This window comes from Priapulus caudatus, unplaced genomic scaffold (assembly GCF_000485595.1).
Source record: "Priapulus caudatus unplaced genomic scaffold, Priapulus_caudatus-5.0.1 Scaffold167, whole genome shotgun sequence".
NCBI classification, from domain to species: domain Eukaryota; kingdom Metazoa; phylum Priapulida; class Priapulimorpha; order Priapulimorphida; family Priapulidae; genus Priapulus; species Priapulus caudatus.
In genome coordinates, this window is record NW_014577228.1 from 266,120 (window position 1) to 285,766 (window position 19,647).

General features: G+C 44.3%; 1 protein-coding gene across 2 annotated transcripts; it reads left to right on the forward strand.

Annotated features, from left to right (window-relative positions):
- Positions 1–85: 85 nt before the first annotated feature.
- On the forward strand, positions 86–19,491 carry LOC106806563 (acyl-CoA dehydrogenase family member 10-like). Of its 2 annotated transcripts, XM_014808553.1 has the most exons (20): positions 86–152; positions 1,859–2,086; positions 2,302–2,450; positions 2,831–3,028; positions 7,518–7,676; positions 9,243–9,500; positions 9,936–10,051; positions 10,260–10,441; positions 10,888–11,047; positions 11,464–11,609; positions 11,896–12,069; positions 13,119–13,340; positions 13,585–13,754; positions 14,144–14,284; positions 14,460–14,597; positions 14,993–15,083; positions 16,193–16,351; positions 17,445–17,617; positions 17,952–18,095; positions 18,515–19,491. In XM_014808553.1, the coding sequence occupies exons 2-20, from the start codon at positions 1,864–1,866 to the stop codon at positions 18,734–18,736; spliced, it is 3,225 nt and encodes a 1,074-aa protein (XP_014664039.1). In that variant the 5' UTR covers positions 86–152; positions 1,859–1,863; the 3' UTR covers positions 18,737–19,491. The 2 variants fall into 2 exon arrangements, with proteins under 2 accessions (XP_014664039.1, XP_014664040.1); XM_014808554.1 differs by lacking the exon at positions 7,518–7,676.
- The last annotated feature ends 156 nt before the right edge of the window (positions 19,492–19,647 follow it).

The following is a 19,647-nucleotide window of genomic DNA, read 5'->3' on the forward strand; positions in this document are numbered from 1 at the left end:
TTATGTGTAAAAATCACATTAATTATCAGAATTTACCACTGTTCTACGTTTTGCAATTACCGATCCTTTCGCTGGGCGGCGCCACCATGCAATTGCATTACACTTGGATTAGTGGGCGCTCTCACCTCAAAAAGTAGATGTCAACATTAACGGTAAATTATATTATATCGGCTTTATTTTATTTGTCCCTTAGCATGACAACACGTGAATTATACTCAGTGATCTTGTCCATGTGCTAGGCTTATAATATATCGGTGTATTGTTTTCCGTCTCTACGCGTTATACAATTACAAGTTCAAGTTTGCAACGCCAACTTGGGCTCATACATATATTATAGCACTAAGCATAGGGTCTATGTCCCCCAGGGTACTGCCGGAACGTACCCTCGTACCCTGGTAACTATTTGATATGGTTAGGGTTAGGGGTAGGGAGTAGGCGTAGGCGACTCCCTAGACTCGTTAACGGAGTAGGCGAGGTACGGTCCGGCATATTACTTATTAGATATATCATATGGTTCCGATATATCGAACCGTACCCAGGGTACCCTCCGATATTGTCCGCAAATGCAGACGTTATAACTCCGCTTTGCTAATCTGAGGGTGCGGGTTTATCTGGTGCCATTAGTGGGGTCTGCGTCGGCTCGGACTACCTCCGATAGTACCCTGGGGGACATGGACCCTCTCAGCCCAACTTGGTCACAGCCTCTTGGAACGTTTCAATAAAAAACATGGTAAATAAACACGAAATGTATTTACTACCAAAATCTTAATGTATCTCTACTCTCTTTTGCCTATTATTGCCGATGACTTTCTGTAAATGCCGTTCAAATGCTCCTCTGCAACACACAAATTCACAAATACACCGCACGCACAGTTTATTACCGGTTGGCCCGCTTCCATTTCGCCTAGCCTACAACAAAATTCCAATTTCGCCTACAGCAAAATTTCCAGTTGGCCTACACCCATTTCGCCTATTCCCAATTCGTCTACGCTCAAAATCTACCCAATTCCCATTTCGTCTACGATCGGTTTGTTCACTAAATAATCATTTATAAATAATAAAATATGGTTTTGATTGGCATAGATAGACTACAGGAACCAGAAGAAAATGTAGGTACATATAATGAGAACACAACTTGACAAAAATATTATCTATATTAATTATTAAATTATAAAATATTAAATTATTTATAAATAATATTAATACAATAATAAATAAATCTAACTAGTGGTAGATGAAATGACACTATTATTTTACTTATTCTGAGAGTAGACGAAATGGGAGTAGGCAAAATGGGAATATTGCCGATTCTGAGAATGGACGAAATGGGAGTAGGCGAAATGGGAGTAGGCCAACTGGGATGTTACCGCACGCACGCCGCTGTGCACAAACAACAAGAATAAAGAGTTTATTTGTGTTTATTCTCTTTATTCTTGTTGTTTGTGCACTGCGGCATGCGTGCAGAGTACTGCATGATGTGTTGCATAGTAGCATTTGAACGGCATTTACAGGAAGTTATCAGCAACAACAGGCGAAAGAGAGTAGAGAAACATTAAGGCTTTGGTAGTAAATACATTGCGTGTTTATTTATCATATTGTTTTATTGAAACGTTTCAAGTGCCTGTGGGTCCAATCCTAGTTCCCACTCTCTAGTTTAGCACCCAGGACTTACCAGGATATACCAGGGCTTCGAAACTAGGATTATGCCAAACCAAGGAACCTGGTAGTCAAATCCTGTTTCAAACAATTAGGGGAAGGCTACTGTTGTGTGTCTCCTTTAGCCCTAGTACTATATATAGACACTTTAAAAAAGGCCAAAAGGATGACTAATCATGTTCTTCGGAACATTTTATTTTAGGTAGCATGTTATCTGCCCTCAGACATCGTGTCCTTATGCGGCCTGCTCCGCACTGTAGGCCCAGGTTTGGATTGCTTAGTGATACCACACAGCTCATAAATCACCGTCCTGCTGTGGCCGCAATGGTGAATGTTAGGCATCGCAGCAGCACGTCACCACACCAATGTCGAGCTGTCATATTTGACCTTGGAGGAGTGGTGTTCCCTCAACCACAGAGATTTTTCAATGGCAGGTTTAAGTTTGTGTGATGTGATTGAATTTTGTAAGCGATTATCAGGGATTTATTCTCAGATTAGTAGATAAATTTCTGTTATCATTAATGGGGTTTTCATGCATCAGTTCCTGTGTACAATTAAGTAATTTAATTCAGGTTTTAATTAGAACATTTCTGTTATGATCTTATGATTTCCACTGACTTCCCGCATTGCTGTTTTTATTTGCAGAATTTGAGACCGCACAAGGCCTTCCAATAGGTTTCATGGAGAGTGTCATCTCAGAGAGAGGGCGGGCGGGATCATTTCGATGTCTAGAGAGGGGAGAGATTGATCTTCCAAAGTTTATACCATTATTTGACAAGGAATGCTCAGAAAAGGCATGTGAAATTACGACCAACCATATGGGTTATTAAAATTTAATTTACAGTTTCTAACAAGTTACGTTGAAATTGTAGTGGTAATACGGATATGCCTTTCACACATAATAAACTGTTCGTACTAAGTCAAGAATTATTAATCAAGATGAGGATAAAGAATTAGGAGTTAACAAAATGCTGCTTGTATGAGTGGTTGTGAGTTCACGTTATTTTGGTCGTTACGTTAGCGTGTTCATAAAATTCAGCTATTCAACACTAGAACTATTTGAATTTTGTACAATTGATTTTACTGTGGCTTACCAGTATATCATTCTGCAAAAGCCCAGTAACCGGTTAGAAATTACTCTGTTAGTAATACTGTGGCATGATTCTATACGCAGGTTGGCAGGTCGGTGGACCTTGGTAGAGTGATGCAGATCCTGACTAACACCAAGTCAAAGCACACTCCATACCCACAGATTATAGATGCAATTCAATGCATTCGTGCTGAGGGGCTCAAAACTGCACTTCTAACCAATAACTGGTTCATTCGTGGAAAGGAGTCGTTCTGTCCAGTCGACATGAGTCTTTTCGATGTGGTACGTATTATCAGAAGTAGATAATACTAATAGGGAAGGAGTGTGACTTCAATAAACAAGGAAAATTCGTCATTTACTAGCCTTAGAATACCTACGATTTACTACGCGTAACTCAACCACCTTGAGCTCAAATCGTACACAGTACATTCGCCTAGCATCGTGCGAAATTGTTTCCTTGTATACACCCGCAATCCGGAGATACAGACTAAAACGTACGACACGATTCTCCATTCTGTTCAGTGTTGCCAGCAAACCGAATCCATAACCCACCTAACTTGAAACAATAGGCAGCTACTAACGACTCTTGCGGACTCTTGTGCCCACGGCAATGCGGTGTGGCTCGCTGGGAGATTGGAGCTGGAGCTGCTGCTGATTGCGGTGGGCGTGCGTGCGTGGGGGGCATACCAGCTGTAAATAGGTCAAAGATTAGCTCGCCGAGTGTTGCGTTGATGTCCAATCTCCCAGCGAGCCACACCGCATCACTGAGGGCACAAGAGTGCGCAAGAGTCGTTAGTAGCTGCCTATTGTTTCAAGTTAGGCGGGTTATGGATTCGGTTTGCTGACAACAGAATAGAGATTCATGTCGTGCGTTTTAGTCTGTATCTCCGGATTGCTGGTGTATACGAGGAAATGATTTCGCACGATGCTAGGCGAATGTACTGTGTACGATTTGAGCTCGAGTTGGTTGAGTTACGCGTAGTAAATCGTAGGTATTCTAAGGCTAGTAAATGACGAATTTCCCTTGTTTATTGAAGTCACACTCCTTTCCTATTATCTACTTCTGGTATTATGTAGCATCATAAGCATACCAGGGGTGTGTTCTTTGCACAGCATAAACGCATTATACTAGTAAGTGTATGTATGCTTCTCTCTATGATATATGGTAACTTTGTACTCTATCAAATCATCTAGTCAATTTATTCCTATTCATTTACATTAATGCACACACTTAATAATTAATGCACTTAATAATTAAACTTGATGCCTTGTCAGTTTGTCAAAATCTTAGACTTGTGCACCGTGCACGTGTTCATGAAATGAGAGTACGTCATGATTTGGCAACATATTCACTGTCTAGTCAGTATATATGGCTTGTGAATTGTGATTCTATTTCTGTAAAATGGTGCGACATCATGTCAACGCGTAAGCGAAGTTGACATTGACATGTTCTGTATATGCAGCTAGATGATTCGTTATAATTATGTATTTGAATCAATCGTATTACGCATTTCGTATTGCGATGGTCTTAGTATTGTAATGTACCATATCGTGGTACGTGTCAATACATACTGTATCATGGCCCATATATTATTATACTAATCGCATCATGGACTAGGTGAAAATCTTGCAGCCCTACTTCTGCTCATATTACAAGAACAGTGCATTTTGGGTTACATAAACCTTGTTAAAAGTACATCAATGCAAACTTATATAGACTAATATTATTTTCTTGTGATATTAATATTTATAATTATATATTAGTATCTATAATAATAATAATAATATAACTACCTTCATTTCCTTACTTTTAAAATATCTAATATATCTTGTAAGCAATCCGGAGGGTGAGACTCGGAGGTTCATCATAATACCAAAACCCCAGGACTGTTCATACCGTGGTCACGTCTGTGAGCTGTGAGGCGGTGACGGATCCGTCGTTACTAGACTGCGACGTGAACACGCTTGTGCGAGACTGCGAAGACACGCTGCGCGAAACCACCCCCGCCAACGCCTTTCTGTCCACGCAGCATTTCTCGCCGCACGCGAAAACCTCGGCGACGCCCGAGCGGAAGTCCTCGCTCGTCACGCTGTACGCGTAGAAGTTTGCGACGAAGTTTACCGGCTCGAGGATGTTCGTGATCAGGAAGAAAGTACGGTACGCGCTCGACCGCTGCGTGCGCCGCGACAGCACCGGCCGCAGCACATTACGCGCCGTCGCAGGGAGAACGCACAAGACAAAGATGGCGGTGATGGACGCGAGAAGCACGACTGGACGAAGCTGGGTGTTGTCACCGCGCGGTTGGCTAACCGAGAGCTGGCGTCGCACGGTGCGGCCACGACGGTGCGAGCGAACAATCAGCGGGTTGAGGATGAGAACGCAGGCGAGCGGGAGCGCGTGGCTCACGATCTCACGCGTCCATGTCCACGCGGTGAACAGCCAGTGCTGTGTGACGCGCTTGTTCGCGTGTGCGTCGTACTGCGTCCGATTCGTCGCCGCGTCCCATTCCACGACGATGTTCCTCTCGAACAAATACGGCACGCTCAGTGTGAGCGCGAGTGCGTACGCGGTTGCCACGACGATGCGGGCGACGCGCTTCAGATGCGCCTGCCAGAATTGTAGCGGGTGGCAGACAGCGAGGTAGCGGTCGACGGTGAGTGCGGTCGTGACGAGGGCGCTAGCGGCAGCGAAACCCATGCGCAGGAACGTGAACAAGTGAGCGTCGATGAAGGCAAAGCAGAGCGTGATGTGAGACAGCGGTGGGGCACCTATATTGTACACCTGCAAGCAGAGATGTAGCCAGGGGTAGAAATTAACTTTTGAACAAGGGAGTCCGACGGACTCCCTGCCCGCAAAAAGAGGGAGTCCGCAGCAAAATGAAGGAGTCCGTAGTCTGAAGTTCAAGATTAAAGATATTAACAATAACGCATGTGTTTATTTTGAAAATTCATGCGGTTGCACGTCTGCCCAATTTTCTTTGGACATTTGCTGAAAAAATACGGTAATTCCACGAGGCCGCTCTCTGGAACAAACTAGTTAGTATAGCAGAATTTTCAGGGAGTCACACAGACTCCTGCATATGTCAAATCAGGGAGTCCGACAGTAAATCAGGGAATATTTGACTCCGGACTCGCGTTAATTTTGCACCCTGTGTAACGATGTGTCGACATGACAATAATCGCCGTACATTGCTGCATGTATTGCATCGTTTCCTCGTATATCGATAATACGATATACATTGCAGAAAGCTTATTGTATAAGAAAACAGAGAGCAGTGGTTAAATGAGTGGTAATACAATGGTCTGTCATCAAGCCATACCAGTTTCTTTCAGCATACAGCATAAAAAAACAAAAAAAATTCATTTTGCTGTACAATGACAATACGAAGGTTTATACTGAGAGAAATTATGCATTGAGCGCCGCCATATTAATATCGTATACACATCGTATCGTGGCCTAAATACCAAGATACGGATCGTGTCGTAGTTGCATGGTGATGCTACCTGGAAGACGCTCCAATTGATGATGAAGCCGAGGTCAGCGACGGCTAGCCAGCGGAGGTACAGGTAGAAGACTCCCACGAGGCGTCTGCTTCTGCACAGTACGACCAGGTTGAGGGCGCCACCGATCAGACCGAGCGCGCAGAGCACGAGCGCGAGCACACGCATCGCCACCTGTGTCCCATCGTCGTGATCGTCGGGTGGCGGAGTGGCGTGCGTGCTCGCAGGCAGACGGTCGCTGCCATACGCATCCATCGTAAGAAGTCAAACCTGTATGAAGGGGTTCACCTATATATTACCTTCATAGCGTGGCATCTGTTATATAGAGCTGGTTTCACTGTACTGTTGCTATTGAAGGGAAACACCAATAGTATTCTTTATAGACAGGTGGCCGTCTTATAGAGGTGTTGGTTAGCACCAGTTTGGCTGTGTAATCATAGTACTAATGCGTAAACAAGCTATGAGAGTTTTGAAACGCGTGCTTCAGTTGTAACCAGATTGCAGCGGATCTTTGGAAACTGCGTCACTGCATTAGCGATGATACGTCCGGTGTGCGCGCTGTGTGTAGAGCGAGTGATGTGAAACGGTAGTGTACAACTACTGCCTGTTGTTGGTCCACAACAAACGTCATCATTCTGTTTGGGAACTTTTGTCTGTAATGCTCCATATTCTGTGACGGCATTTCTAGTGATTACTTAGTGTTGTCGGTTTACACGTTAGCCAACAAAGGCGGTGCCAACATGGTTTAATGTTATTTGAACTGTAATACTGGCACACACACACACGCACGCGTGCACACACACACACACACACACACACACACACACACACACACACGCACACGCACAAGCACACACACACACACACACCACACACGCGCGCGTGCGCGCACACACACGGCAGCAGACCCCTTTAACGTAATTCGACATCGGATGAATTGTTTAGTTTCAAGTTTATTAGATTGCATTGCTAATCTAATACTTATTGTTTAGATAAAATAAACAGCCAGTTAGAAACAGGGTGTTTCCTGTCTAAATTTTTTGTCAATTTTTTGCAAATCTCACTCTGGAATCATGCAAACAATTTATAGCAAGAAGTCGGTAGATTATCAGCTATAGAATTGTAGCGAGAGACTCAATGTAGTTCTACTATAAACGTGTACTGAATGAAGGTAATCATTGGCTGTTTCAGAATATATGAGTGACATAACGTACATATGTTCAAAATAGTACTCAACCATTCTAATAATGTTTCTCGCTCGCCTCACTAGGTGATGCAGTCAGCGAAACTTGGCGTGGCAAAACCTGATCCTGCGATTTATGAGCAGACGCTTGGCAAGCTTCACTGTGCGCCAGAGGAAGCGATATTCCTGGATGACATTGGGCAGAATCTATCTCCCGCACGCAAGATGGGCATCAAAACCATCAAGGTGATCAATACATGCAACCATATACTATGTGTTGGGGTTTTTATTAGTTAAGTTAGTAGTGTAGTGGCCCTAGGGGTGACGACCACTGGATTTACAGGTGTTAATTTGTTTCAGAATCTTTTTTCGCTCTTATCGTGAGGTGTGATGCAGTAACTAGATATAGACACCAGAGTGAAATTTAATAAAGCTTTTATTAGTAATATAGAAAAATGGGTAACTTTATTCAACAGTACAATCGTCGTCCATGTTTAAACTATATATAGATACACGCGGATTCAGTATATAGTACAGAGTGCGAAATTAACTAGAGTCCGGAGTCAAATACTCCCTGATTTACTGTCGTACTCCCTGATTTGACATATGCAGGAGTCCGTGTGACTCCCTGAAAATTCTGCCATACTAACTATAGTTTGTTTCGAAGCACGGCCTCGCGGAATTATTGTATTTTTTCAGCTGATACGTTGCACATGCGTTATTGTTAATATATTTAGTTTTGAACCTCAGACTGCGGACTCCCTCATTTTGCTGCGGACTCCCTCTTTTTGAGGGTAGGGAGTCCGTTGGACTCCCTTGTTCAAAAGTTAATTTATACCCCTGTAGTATATTATGTAACATGTTAGATTAATGTGTCCACCATCGTGACCGTTGTGTTCTTCGCTTGCGACGGTGATTTCTTAGATGTTGATCAGGTGATTCCTTTGCTGTGGATCGATACGTTGATTTTCTCGATGTGGATTGATGTGTTGATTTTCTCGATGTGGATTGATGCGTTGATTTTCTCGATGTGGATTGATGTGTTGATTTTCTCGATGTGGATTGATGCGTTGAATTCCCCAATGTTCCCAGGAACCCTGTTTTAGTTCCCTGACCTTGGTTGTTCACTGGAGGTCGGTCATCGGCAGAGTTCGAACAAGAACCTCATTGCTGCTGATGATTCGTTTCTTCAGAGTTCGGACAAGAACCTCACTGCTACATGTCCTAACGATCCTATTCAATCCTCTACCTATGTACATAAGCTATACAATATGTATGCTGTAAACTCGACATGCAGCCCTATATATACTATACACCATTACACTATATAACGCAATATTACACAATATAAATACGTGTATTTGGCCTTGTAGCCTTGCTGTGCCTGCATGCTTTATTACCTCCGCGCAACGGAGTTGCAGGGGAGGTAATGTAATCGGTCGTGTGTGTGTGTGTATGTGTGTGTGTCCAGCTCGCGCGGCGCGATCGATAGCGCGTCGAGTCAGCGAGCGGCGAGTCAGCAGCAGGCGAGTGAGTCAGCAGCAACCACCAGCGAGCGGCGATTCAGCAGCCGCCACCAGCGAGCGGCGAGTCAGCAGCAGGCGAGTCAGTCAGCAGCAGCCAGCAGCGAGCGGCGAGTCAGTCAGCAGCAGCCATCAGCGAGCGGCAAGTCAGCAGCAGGCGAGTCAGTCAGCAGCAGCCAGCAGCGAGCGGCGAGCCAGCTCGTAACACATACATGTTACATGCTCGCGGAGGTATGCACTCTCCGTGAGTGCCCTCTGTCTAGTTCTCGCTGTCACACACATGTCACAGGTAGAGAACCCAGCACAGGCGTTGCGTGAGCTGCATGCAGAACTAGGATTCCCTCTCGCTGGATTCGTGCCGGGGACAACGGCCGTCGGTGAAAACTACCAGCTACCCGTCGACCGCCTGCTCACGTACATGCGAGACGTCGCAGGCATCGAGGTAGATGGCGCCACCGTGAACCTGCGACAGTTCCGGCACGGCCAGTCTAACCCCACGTACTTCTTCGGGTGCGGCGGACGGAACTACGTGCTCAGGAAGAAACCGGTAAAACATAATCGCCATGAAGATGAAATCGAGAATGTTACTGCGATTAGGCGGAGTACATGGTAGACGAGAAACGTGATGGTGCATCGCGGCTTGTGAAATGCGATATTTACTAGTAATCGGGTAGGGTACGTGTCCCATCACTGGTGTGGGAATTTCGTAAATAACCTATATTGACTTAGGTCTCTCTGCAATTTTTCCTTATAATGTAGCTTCATGTCTTTTCTATGTAAATTGCTTTTTCAGATGGTGAGCATCTCTAGATTTGTTATTGCTAGTGCGCATTATTTTTCTAGTTGTTGGATTATTCCTCACAGACTGCACAGTACAAAAGTAGAAGCAGTATGAACACTTGCATCTCTGCATTTGCACCCATTTCCATCGATGTGATCAAAATGTCACGGATTTTTATGTGTGACTAACATTTATTTTTAGCCGGGAAAGCTTCTGCCATCAGCGCATGCTGTGGAGAGAGAGTTCCGAGTGATGAGGGCGTTGGAGTGCCATGGTGTGCCCGTGCCCAAATGTCTATTTCTGTGTGAGGACTCCAGGTAATGGTATATCTAGTCAAAGATTTATATAACACTCTTCGAAACGAAAATATTTCTATATCCGATTTCGTTGTATTTTTAATAACTTCGCTGTAATGCATTCATAAATGATGTTAGAAGTACATATAGTTACATAATCTGTATTCGTTTACTTCTGATGTAAGTTTTATAATGATGATTAGTATTGTAAGTGTGATTGTTTTTCCAGTGTTATAGGAACGCCATTTTACATGATGGAGCACGTACCAGGTCGCATATTCAAAGACCCATTGTTGCCCAACATGACCCCTGTGGAACGCAGTGCTATCTACACGGCAATGTGTGATGTGCTAGTAAAAATACACCTAGTGAATATAGAGAGAGCCGGACTTCAAGATTATGGCAAACCTGGTAGAGAATTTGTTATCTGATTTCATTAATATCCTACTTATTTACTTCTGTCTCACCATTGCATCTCTCTGTAGCCCTAATTCCATGCCCTCTCCCTTCCTCTCTGCTTTCCTCAGTCCCTCTAGCCCTCTCCCACTCTTACTCCCTCCCCATCATTCACTCCTCTCATATCTCTCTCTGTCTCTCTCTCTTTCTTTCAGATTTACCATCTTGCCTTCTTGCAAACCCTTTCTTGTCCCACTTTCCAGACACAAGATTAACAGACAAAAAATGTAGAAGGCACATTTAATACTGCCGTTAAATTTGTAGGCCAAATGTTTCAGTACAATAGCCTTCGTAATTTGTGGCCCTGCCAAGATTACTATAAACGTGATTGCACATATTGCTCACAGTATCTGCTATGAATGCGTGTAAATTAATACCTGGTTTCTTTACATCGTGTCTAGGTTCGTACTGGGAGCGGCAGCTGAGTACGTGGGGCAGGCAACATGAGGCGAGTAAGTTGCAGAATGTGCCGGAGATGGACGCGCTCATGGCCTGGCTGAGAGAACACCTGCCCGCAATCACCGCAAAAGAACGCAGGAGCATTGTACATGGAGATTTCAGGTTTTCGTCTATCTATCGATTATCGTGTAAATCAGTGGTTAACTTTCACATTTTCTGAAGGAGTGAGTGAGTGAGTGAGTGAGTGAGTGAGTGAGTGAGTGTGAGTGAGTGAGTGAGTGAGTGAGTGAGTGAGTGAGTGAGTGAGTGAGTGAGTGAGTGAGTGTGAGTGAGTGAGTGAGTGAGTGAGTGAGTGAGAGTGAGTGAGTGAGTGAGTGAGTGAGTGAGTGAGTGAGTGAGTGAGTGTGAGTGAGTGAGAGTGAGTGAGTGAGTGAGTGAGTGAGTGAGTGAGTGAGCGAGCGAGCGAGCGAGCGAGTGAGCGAAAAGCGGTGAGTATTTTTAAGAGTGAGATTCTGCATATAAATGTAATCCTACAAGATCAAGCATATTGATGTATTGCTGTCTCTTGATTGTTGAAGGCTTGATAATCTCATATTTCATCCGACGAAGCCTGAGGTGGTGGCAGTGCTAGACTGGGAGCTGTCCACGCTAGGTGACCCCCTTGCTGACCTCGTCAATGACTGCGTCGTTTACCACACCAAGCCCAACATGCCACACATCCGAGGTACTCCGAGATTCCTCGCCCTTCTCTGTTCCTCGTAGCTGTTTGTGTGATACTGTGTGACACTGTGTGACTTGTGTGACACTATAGTGACACTGAGCCTGTTCTGCATGAAACTGTGTAGTAGTGTGAAAAAGAGTAAACGGATGTAATTGACAGGGATGGTACTAATATTGATTAGTGTTACTATACGTATATATGTACATGGCTGGTGGATATGTCGTTGTGGGGGGATGGATATGGACACAGGCCGGTACTGTTTTTCTGCTATGCCGCATAATCGCTGCAGGTTTCGGCGATGTGGACCTAAAATTGTTTGGCATCCCATCAGAGGAAGAGTTTTTGAAGCTATATTGTCGCCGTGCTGGTCTCATGCGCATCAACAACTGGAACTACTACGTCGCCTTCCTGTTCTTCCGCTACTGTGGCATCGCGCAGGGCATTTACAGCAGGTTCTTAAAGGGTAGGTTCGAGAAAAGTTGTCGTCGTGGGTTTTTTGTACCATATGGTTCATTATTGAGATCGATAAGATACTTTTCCTTATTTCTTATTCGTATGCTATGACTGTGTCGGTTTTATTATTCAAATTTCAGGGTTCTCCCTACGTTGCGCAAACGGGGCGCGCGCGCCCGCCCCGTTTGGGAAAACTCCCCCCTGTTTAAATTCCACCACAATAAAAGTTTGCCAGCGCGCGAATCGATCGTCAAGAGTTGCCGTTCGACCAGGACATCCGACGCGTGTATTTTTACCCGTACCAACGCATGCACTGCAGACAGTACACAAGTTAACCTGTCACTAACTGTACAGTCAACTCGGCTATCTATATATACAAGAACCCCAATATCCGCTTATGGTGTGGTGGCGATTTACGCATTAATTTAGTCGTAGCGTAAAAATACACGACCCCCGGACCCCCCTCCCCCCTCCCCCCTACGTTTCCCCCTCCCCCTCCCCTCCCCCCTTCCCCCTCCCCCCTACCCCTCCCCTCCCCCCTGTTTGAATTTCATCCTGGGGAGAACCCTGAATTTATTTAACTATTAATTAATCGTTCAGTTATCTATGAATAATTAGCTTATGCCAGATATTGGAGATATTTTGTGATTGTCATTACCATATATTATGGTGCCTGTTATGTTGTTAATGGTTTTGATACTATTACTTCATATATAAGTATTCCACTCGTGTATATGGACTTTGACCTGATACATACATTTTTCTGTTGTTGACACCTGTGCACACATAGATGTATATTTATATGGCACATAAGTATGTGGTTGGCTATAATCATAAAGGGCACAAGGTATATATTACTAGTGTTTGTGTGAGGAATATGGATTAAAATGTGCAAGATTAAATAACGTAAGCGTTAACGTTATCTGTGGAAACACCAATTACATGTGAATACGCCTCACATGGAAATTATCCCCTCCCAGGCTGTGAGCACGTTTACTGGTAGCTGTGCGTGAAGCTGGGTTAGAAGCAAGATGATGATTACATTGCTATACTCTGCAGGTCAGGCAGCTGGTGCAAATGCAGAGATGTTAGGCGCTTACGCTAGGCAGCTAGCCAAGATCGGACTCGAGTACACCAGGCAGGGAGTGCCCAAGGCACCTAAGAGTACGAAGGTCGGCACAAGGTCGTACTCCAGCCTGGCATCATCTCCCATTCCACGGGTATCGCAGCACAGGCACTACACCATGGAGACGGGTTCTGCTCAGTCGGCGGATGGTAACGGTGAGAATTCTGTAGGGAATTGTAACTTATCATATGTGATTAGTTAAATATGCACGTGCGTTCACACGCGTGTGTGTGTGCTCATGAGTACAGGTGTGTGCATGCACGTGCATTCACACGGGTGTGTGTGCTCATGAGTGCAGGTGTGTGCACGTGTGAGATGCTGCATGTATGTACTATTCTCAGAGATATCCTAAACTAGATTTAACAGATTATTCGGACTGAATGCTTTTTCCTGCTCTAGGCCTATTGCCTATCACAGTAGCAGCCTTATCACCCCGTGCCCAAGATTACCACAGACGGGTGAAAATCTTCATCAGGGACAACGTAGCAAACTGGGAGAATGAGTACATGCAATACCAAACGCAGCCAGACACGAGATGGACGGTGCATCCCAGACTAAGGCAAATCCAAGTTAGTGAGTATAAGCTCTGTGAGGTCCGCATGAAGTAAAATCTTGAATTCTTATCGCGTTCATTATTTCTTTTTTCTATTAAATTTATTATATTTCTCTCATCCACAAAAGCTTCTGGGATTAAAAAAAAGCCAAAGCACTAGCCATCAGAAGACTACTTTGTCTAATCTCTGTGTGCTCCAGCTAATGTGATCTGTTATCTTGTGATGCCGGAGTTTTCGACTGAATTTATACTTTTTTTAAACTGTATAATATTAATGCATTTTTAATAACATGCTAACTAACAGCACACGTGCTTTATGGTAATTCTCTTCCTTTCCACATGTTTTATAATCTTTCATAAATTTCGCATCGTTTGCCTGATGTGGTTTGTTATATTAATTGTTAGGCCAGAGCTAGAGAGGCAGGTCTTGCTAACCTGTTTGTCACACGCGAGTCAGATCCACAGCAGATATATGGAGCTGGGCTCACCAACGTTGAATACGCACACATCTGCGAACTCATGGGAATGTACTTGCTTGCACCAGAGGTAAGTGTTACTACTATATTGGCTTCTAATTGTGCTATAGTCTCATTCATCCCTCTCCCTCTTCGCCATTTTACATATCAGGCATTTTCACCTGTAAGTGGAATCGAAAGCAATGGAATCGGATCACAAAAATACAATCTGCAGCTACTTCCTTTGTGTTTCCGTCATTCTTTAGGTGTTTAACTGTCAGGCGCCTGATACGGGTAACATGGAAACGCTGATGAAGTATGCGACGGAGGAGCAGAAGCAGCAGTGGCTTGTGCCGATGGTGGAAGGACGCATACGCTCTTGCTTCGGCATGACAGAACCACAGGTAGAAGTGTTGTCAGTCACTAACCTTCATATTCATCACATATTCGTCACACAGCTCGTACTGTAGTATGGAACAATCACCGCCGTCAGGCAAATGACGGGAAATTTATGAAGGATTATAAAACATCAAGAATCGTAAAGTTTGCGTGCGGCTAGTGAGCATGTCATGTATTACTATGAGTAAGCTTATGATGGTTGTGTCACTGGTTCAGCTCTAACACAGGCAGCTCAATTGTTCATCTCCTGATTTAATGTTAACCTCACTGCCACTATCCAATTGCCGTTGTTTAATTGGTATAAATAATCGTAGCAGGAGCTTATAAAAGCATCTGTTGTGATCAACTCTTGTTAGTATCATCGATTCACATTTCAAGCAGGTTTATTTCTGGGTGACAGGTTGCTTCATCAGATGCGACTAATATACAATCGTCGATCACAAGAGATGGCAACGAATACATCATAAACGGACACAAGTGGTGGACGTCCGGTGGGTGCTTAATCGAATTCTTAAGCCTAGCGCAGACCTGCGACTTTTTCATGCAACCTGACAGCGATTCTAGAATCGCTGTAAAAATGTCTGTGGGAACGTGCAACTGCAACCCGTAGCGATTCTGGCCGCTTGCGACGAGTTGCAAGAAATCGAACTGTTTTGATTTTGAGCGACTCGTTGCTCCCAATCGCTCCCAAATTGCTGTATATTTGCTTCGAAATCGCATGTGTGCGCACACGCGGTGACACATCGACCGATCGCTTGCGGTTACAGGTTACAGCGACGAGCAACCGAAAATCGCAGGTCTGCGCTAGGCTTTAGAAGTTGTTCCAAACAAACATACAGAAGTACCTATGATGTTGGCTAAAATTGTGAGCTTCTGATACATGCTATCTATTGAGATGACAAGTTGAGTGTATGACAACTAGTGCGTGGCATGTGGTTATTGTTCATATGTCACTTACCTGGTATGCATTGCATGTGCTGACATGTTCCGATGTGATTCCCTACTTGGAATGATAAACACTTTCTTTGTGTGTGAAATGGAACGAAAAAAATGTACCTGAGTTACGCTGAGGAAGCGATCTCATGCAGCTATGGTTTGCTTTCATAGTTCCATTTGCAGTTCGTATCTCACAGTTCTGTGGTGTGGTTTGGTGACAGCCACCATGCTCTCTCACCATGTCATGTCTTTCCCACCATATCGCCTCTTCACCAAATTAATTACATCCTAACTACCCTCTTGGGAAAAAACCTGAAAATATTTCATGTTTCATGCATAATAATTAAAGGAAATGTCCTGTTCATGTTTAGGAATTTTTATGGCGCATACGTGGAATTGTCCATTCATTATTTCATGGGTAGCTTCGTACAGAGAATATACTGTTTATGTATCACCCATTAATTTTCATTTTGCATGAGTTTTTTGGACGAAAACGGTTTTACTTTAGGTACATGAAAATTTATGCATAATAATTCATTCACGTTTTATGTGCAAAACAGTCACAAAAATACATGTCTGGGCAGGGTATTATATTCCATTATTTATGCATGAAACATGCAAGATACATGCACCCCATGAAGTAAAGTCTCGTGTCGTTCTACAGGAGCCATGCATCCAGACTGCAAGCTGTGTGTCTTCATGGGGAAGACTGATCCGAGCGCGGACAAGCACAAGCAGCACACAATGATCCTCATACCGATGGATGCCCCCGGGGTCAAGGTCATCCGTCCGCTCACCGTGTTTGGGTTTGAAGATTCGCCAGGTATACACACCACCTATTGTCGTTGTCTATTGTTACCTTTCTTCTTAGAAGGATTACCTACATCCCAGATAACATGCCAACGTTGGGCCAACGTTGGCATTTGGTTGGCACGGTCACGGTTGGCAATATGACATTGGGCCCATGGTGGGCCAACGTTGGCATGGTTACGGTTGGCATGTGCATGGCAATATGACGTTGGGCCAACGTTGGCGTATGGTTGGCATGGTCACGGTTGGCAAGTGATTGGCTGCATGACGTTGGGCCAACGTTGGCGTATGGTTGGCATGGTCACGGTTGGCAAGTGATTGGCTGCATGACGTTGGGCCAACGTTGGCATATGGTTGGCATGATGCTACTTGCAAATGGTTGGCTGCATGACGTTGGGCCAACGTTAGCTGCCAACGTTGACGTTCTGAGCAAAAATCCGTTGGCCCAACGTTGGCATGGGCTGAAGACAGCCCTTGAACCAACGTTGGCCCAACGTCAGCATGTTATCTGGGATACTACTACCTGTTGGCATTATCCAGTGTTAACTAAATAGATCTTTCGACGCAAAATTATGCCAGTGGTTGTTATCTGCTGGTAACTTTTTTTCCCTTTTCTGGTGTGATCTTCAAATAGCTGTGATGTTCGATGTGGAGAGTTTACATACTTTTCGTGTTCTGTGTTGTTATTTGTATATTATGATTGGAATGAATTAACGTTTTATGTTTGTTCTGGGTAGAGAGGTAGAGAGCAAGAGAGAGAGAAAGAAAGAGAGAGAGAGAGAAATAGAGAGAGAGAGAGAGAGAGAGAGAGAGAGAGAGAGAGAGAGAGAGAGAGAGAGAGAGAGAGAGAGAGAGACAGAGATGGGGGTTAAAGGGGTGACAAGAGAAGATGTGAAGTCTAATTAAGAATCGAATTGTTATTGCGGTTATGTATTATTAGGCATAGAAAGTCCCAGTGGTTCCAGTGCTTACAGTTTCACCACTGAAACACTACGCTACCAATTTAGCCGGTGTAACGGTCGTATTAATAACGACAGAATCACAAAGATTCATTTACGTCCATCAGAGGCCATCGTGATCACAAATCATCCATGTTCTTCCACCAGAGGGCCATGCCGAAGTGTTGTTTAAGAACGTGAGAGTGCCCGCATCGAACATACTGCTTGGTGAAGGTCGCGGGTTTGAAATTGCGCAGGGCAGGCTTGGACCAGGACGGATCCACCACTGCATGCGGCTCATCGGAATGTCAGAGAGAGCTCTCCAGCTGATGGTGCAGCGTGTAGGTGGTGCCGTTACAACAAGAGAACGTGTAGTATTATTATCTATTTGCACGTGGTTCTAGGGGTGTGGATTGGGAATCTACCTGGTTGTTTTCCATGTATGAATGAGGTTTCCTAGTTTTGGTGTACACTTCGTTTTGCTTTCATGACAGTAAGCTGTAGAAACGGACAATTGCTTAGGAAGCCTTACCAGGCTTTTTGAACTGAAATGTTTCATGGATTTTTTTAAAAGAATTGCTCCATTCTCTTCGAAGCTTCCCGTTGCAATTCGTCCAGTGTCGGTGTTGCTATCGTGATATGCCCGTCTGACGTGCCACGATCCCACACACACAGGTACTCACGCGCGAGACGTTTGGACAGAAGATTGCTGAGCACGGCACGATACAGGCGGACATTTCTCAATCTCGCATTGAGATAGAGCAAGGTCGGCTGCTCGTGTTGAAGGTCGCACTCATGATGGACACAGTCGGCAACAAGGTGATCCATTGTGCGTGAGCGTATGCTAAAATGTATAGTTACTACAAATGATGACGTGTGTGGCTCGACCTGAAAATCACAATCCTATGAAAGGTATATATAGTATCATAATGTGCAGCACGTCCGGCTGTTAGCATTGTATGTGTGGAAGTATTTGACTTGTCTAGCTGAGGCGATTGGCAGGTAGCTTTCACCAGCTATGGTTTTCTGAGTCATCCTGAAGATTCTGTTTAGTGATAAAGTGCTGCACAGTCACCAGTTTGGTATGCATGCACGAAATATACATATTGCTTGGTCTAGCTGGTCCAGCCCAGTACCAGTGTCCAAGGGTGCATGGTTAGCTTGCTCAGATGGATAGGTCAGTTACACGTAGAGTGATCGCAGAAAGGTGTGATTATAGATCAGCGTTGATCTTTCAGAAAGCTGCGTCGGAGATCGCCATGATCAAGGTCGTGGCTCCCCTCATGGCACAGCACGTGCTCGACCGCTCCATTCAAGCGTTCGGGGCAGCGGGTGTGTGCGGGGACTGGCCCCTCGCGCACATGTGGGCGGCGGCGCGGGCGCTGCGGCTGGCAGACGGACCAGACGAGGTGCATAGACGCAGCGTCGCGCGCCTGGAGCTCCGCAAGTCCAAGCTGTAGTCATGGCAATGAGACGGTCGCCTAATCACTGCCTACTGCAGAGAAGATATAGTCAGAATGAAGATGTGCCTGAGAATGAATGCACTGCCACAAGGTAGATAGGATGAAGATGAAGCCACATTAGGGGCAAAGCCTGGTGTATATAATAATGGAGAGACACGATCGATCGATGTCACAGTAATTTAGGCAGGAATACTATTATAACATTTTCAATAACTGGATCAGAGTGTTTATATCCGATAGGATGGTTATGATTGCAGCTATAGCTAACGGCACGCAGGTGTGAGGAATAGATAATGTACAATCCATTAAAATTGTAAAATCGTGGCTGATCCAGTTACATATCATCAAGAATCCATAATACATGTAATAGAACATTTCTATTATGTACTCTTGATGATCTCATCACACCGGCCACTCCTCTTTTAATGGTAAATGAAGAATGGTAGCTAATAGCATGATGTGCTCAGGAATAACTGCACTGTATTTCATTCAGTCCACATTTTTCACTGTATCTAATAAATTGTGCAATAATGAATATAACTGAATACTTGCATTCATAAAAGCTGCACATCAGTTAACAAGTGTTTTTTTTAATATATAATTGCATCATCAAGTCATAATTGAAGACAAATGTTTTGCTAAGAAAATCATGACACTCCTAGTTGCAATGTTGGATGGATTCACTACAAACAAGTAATTAGCTATTGTGAAAGTTGTAATATGTAAAAAAATAAATGTTATGAAGGAAATTATTTATGTGTTCTATAAAACATTCCTACACGGGTCGTATGCAGGGTGCGTGAGATAATGCCTGTATGATTGTGTGGCACTGCAAACGTCTGCTGGGATTTATTGGATGTTTGTTCACAATTTGCCTGTACAAGAATTCAGCATTTTATTGTAGGTAC

Coding starts and splice junctions, on each gene's coding strand:
- LOC106806563 (XM_014808553.1), top strand. CDS start 1,864: ATGTTATCTGCCCTCAGACATCGTGTCCTTATGCGGCCTGCTCCGCAC. Junction 3,029..7,517: donor ACATGAGTCTTTTCGATGTG/GTACGTATTATC, acceptor TCGCCTCACTAG/GTGATGCAGTCAGCGAAACT. Junction 14,598..14,992: donor TCGGCATGACAGAACCACAG/GTAGAAGTGTTG, acceptor TCTGGGTGACAG/GTTGCTTCATCAGATGCGAC.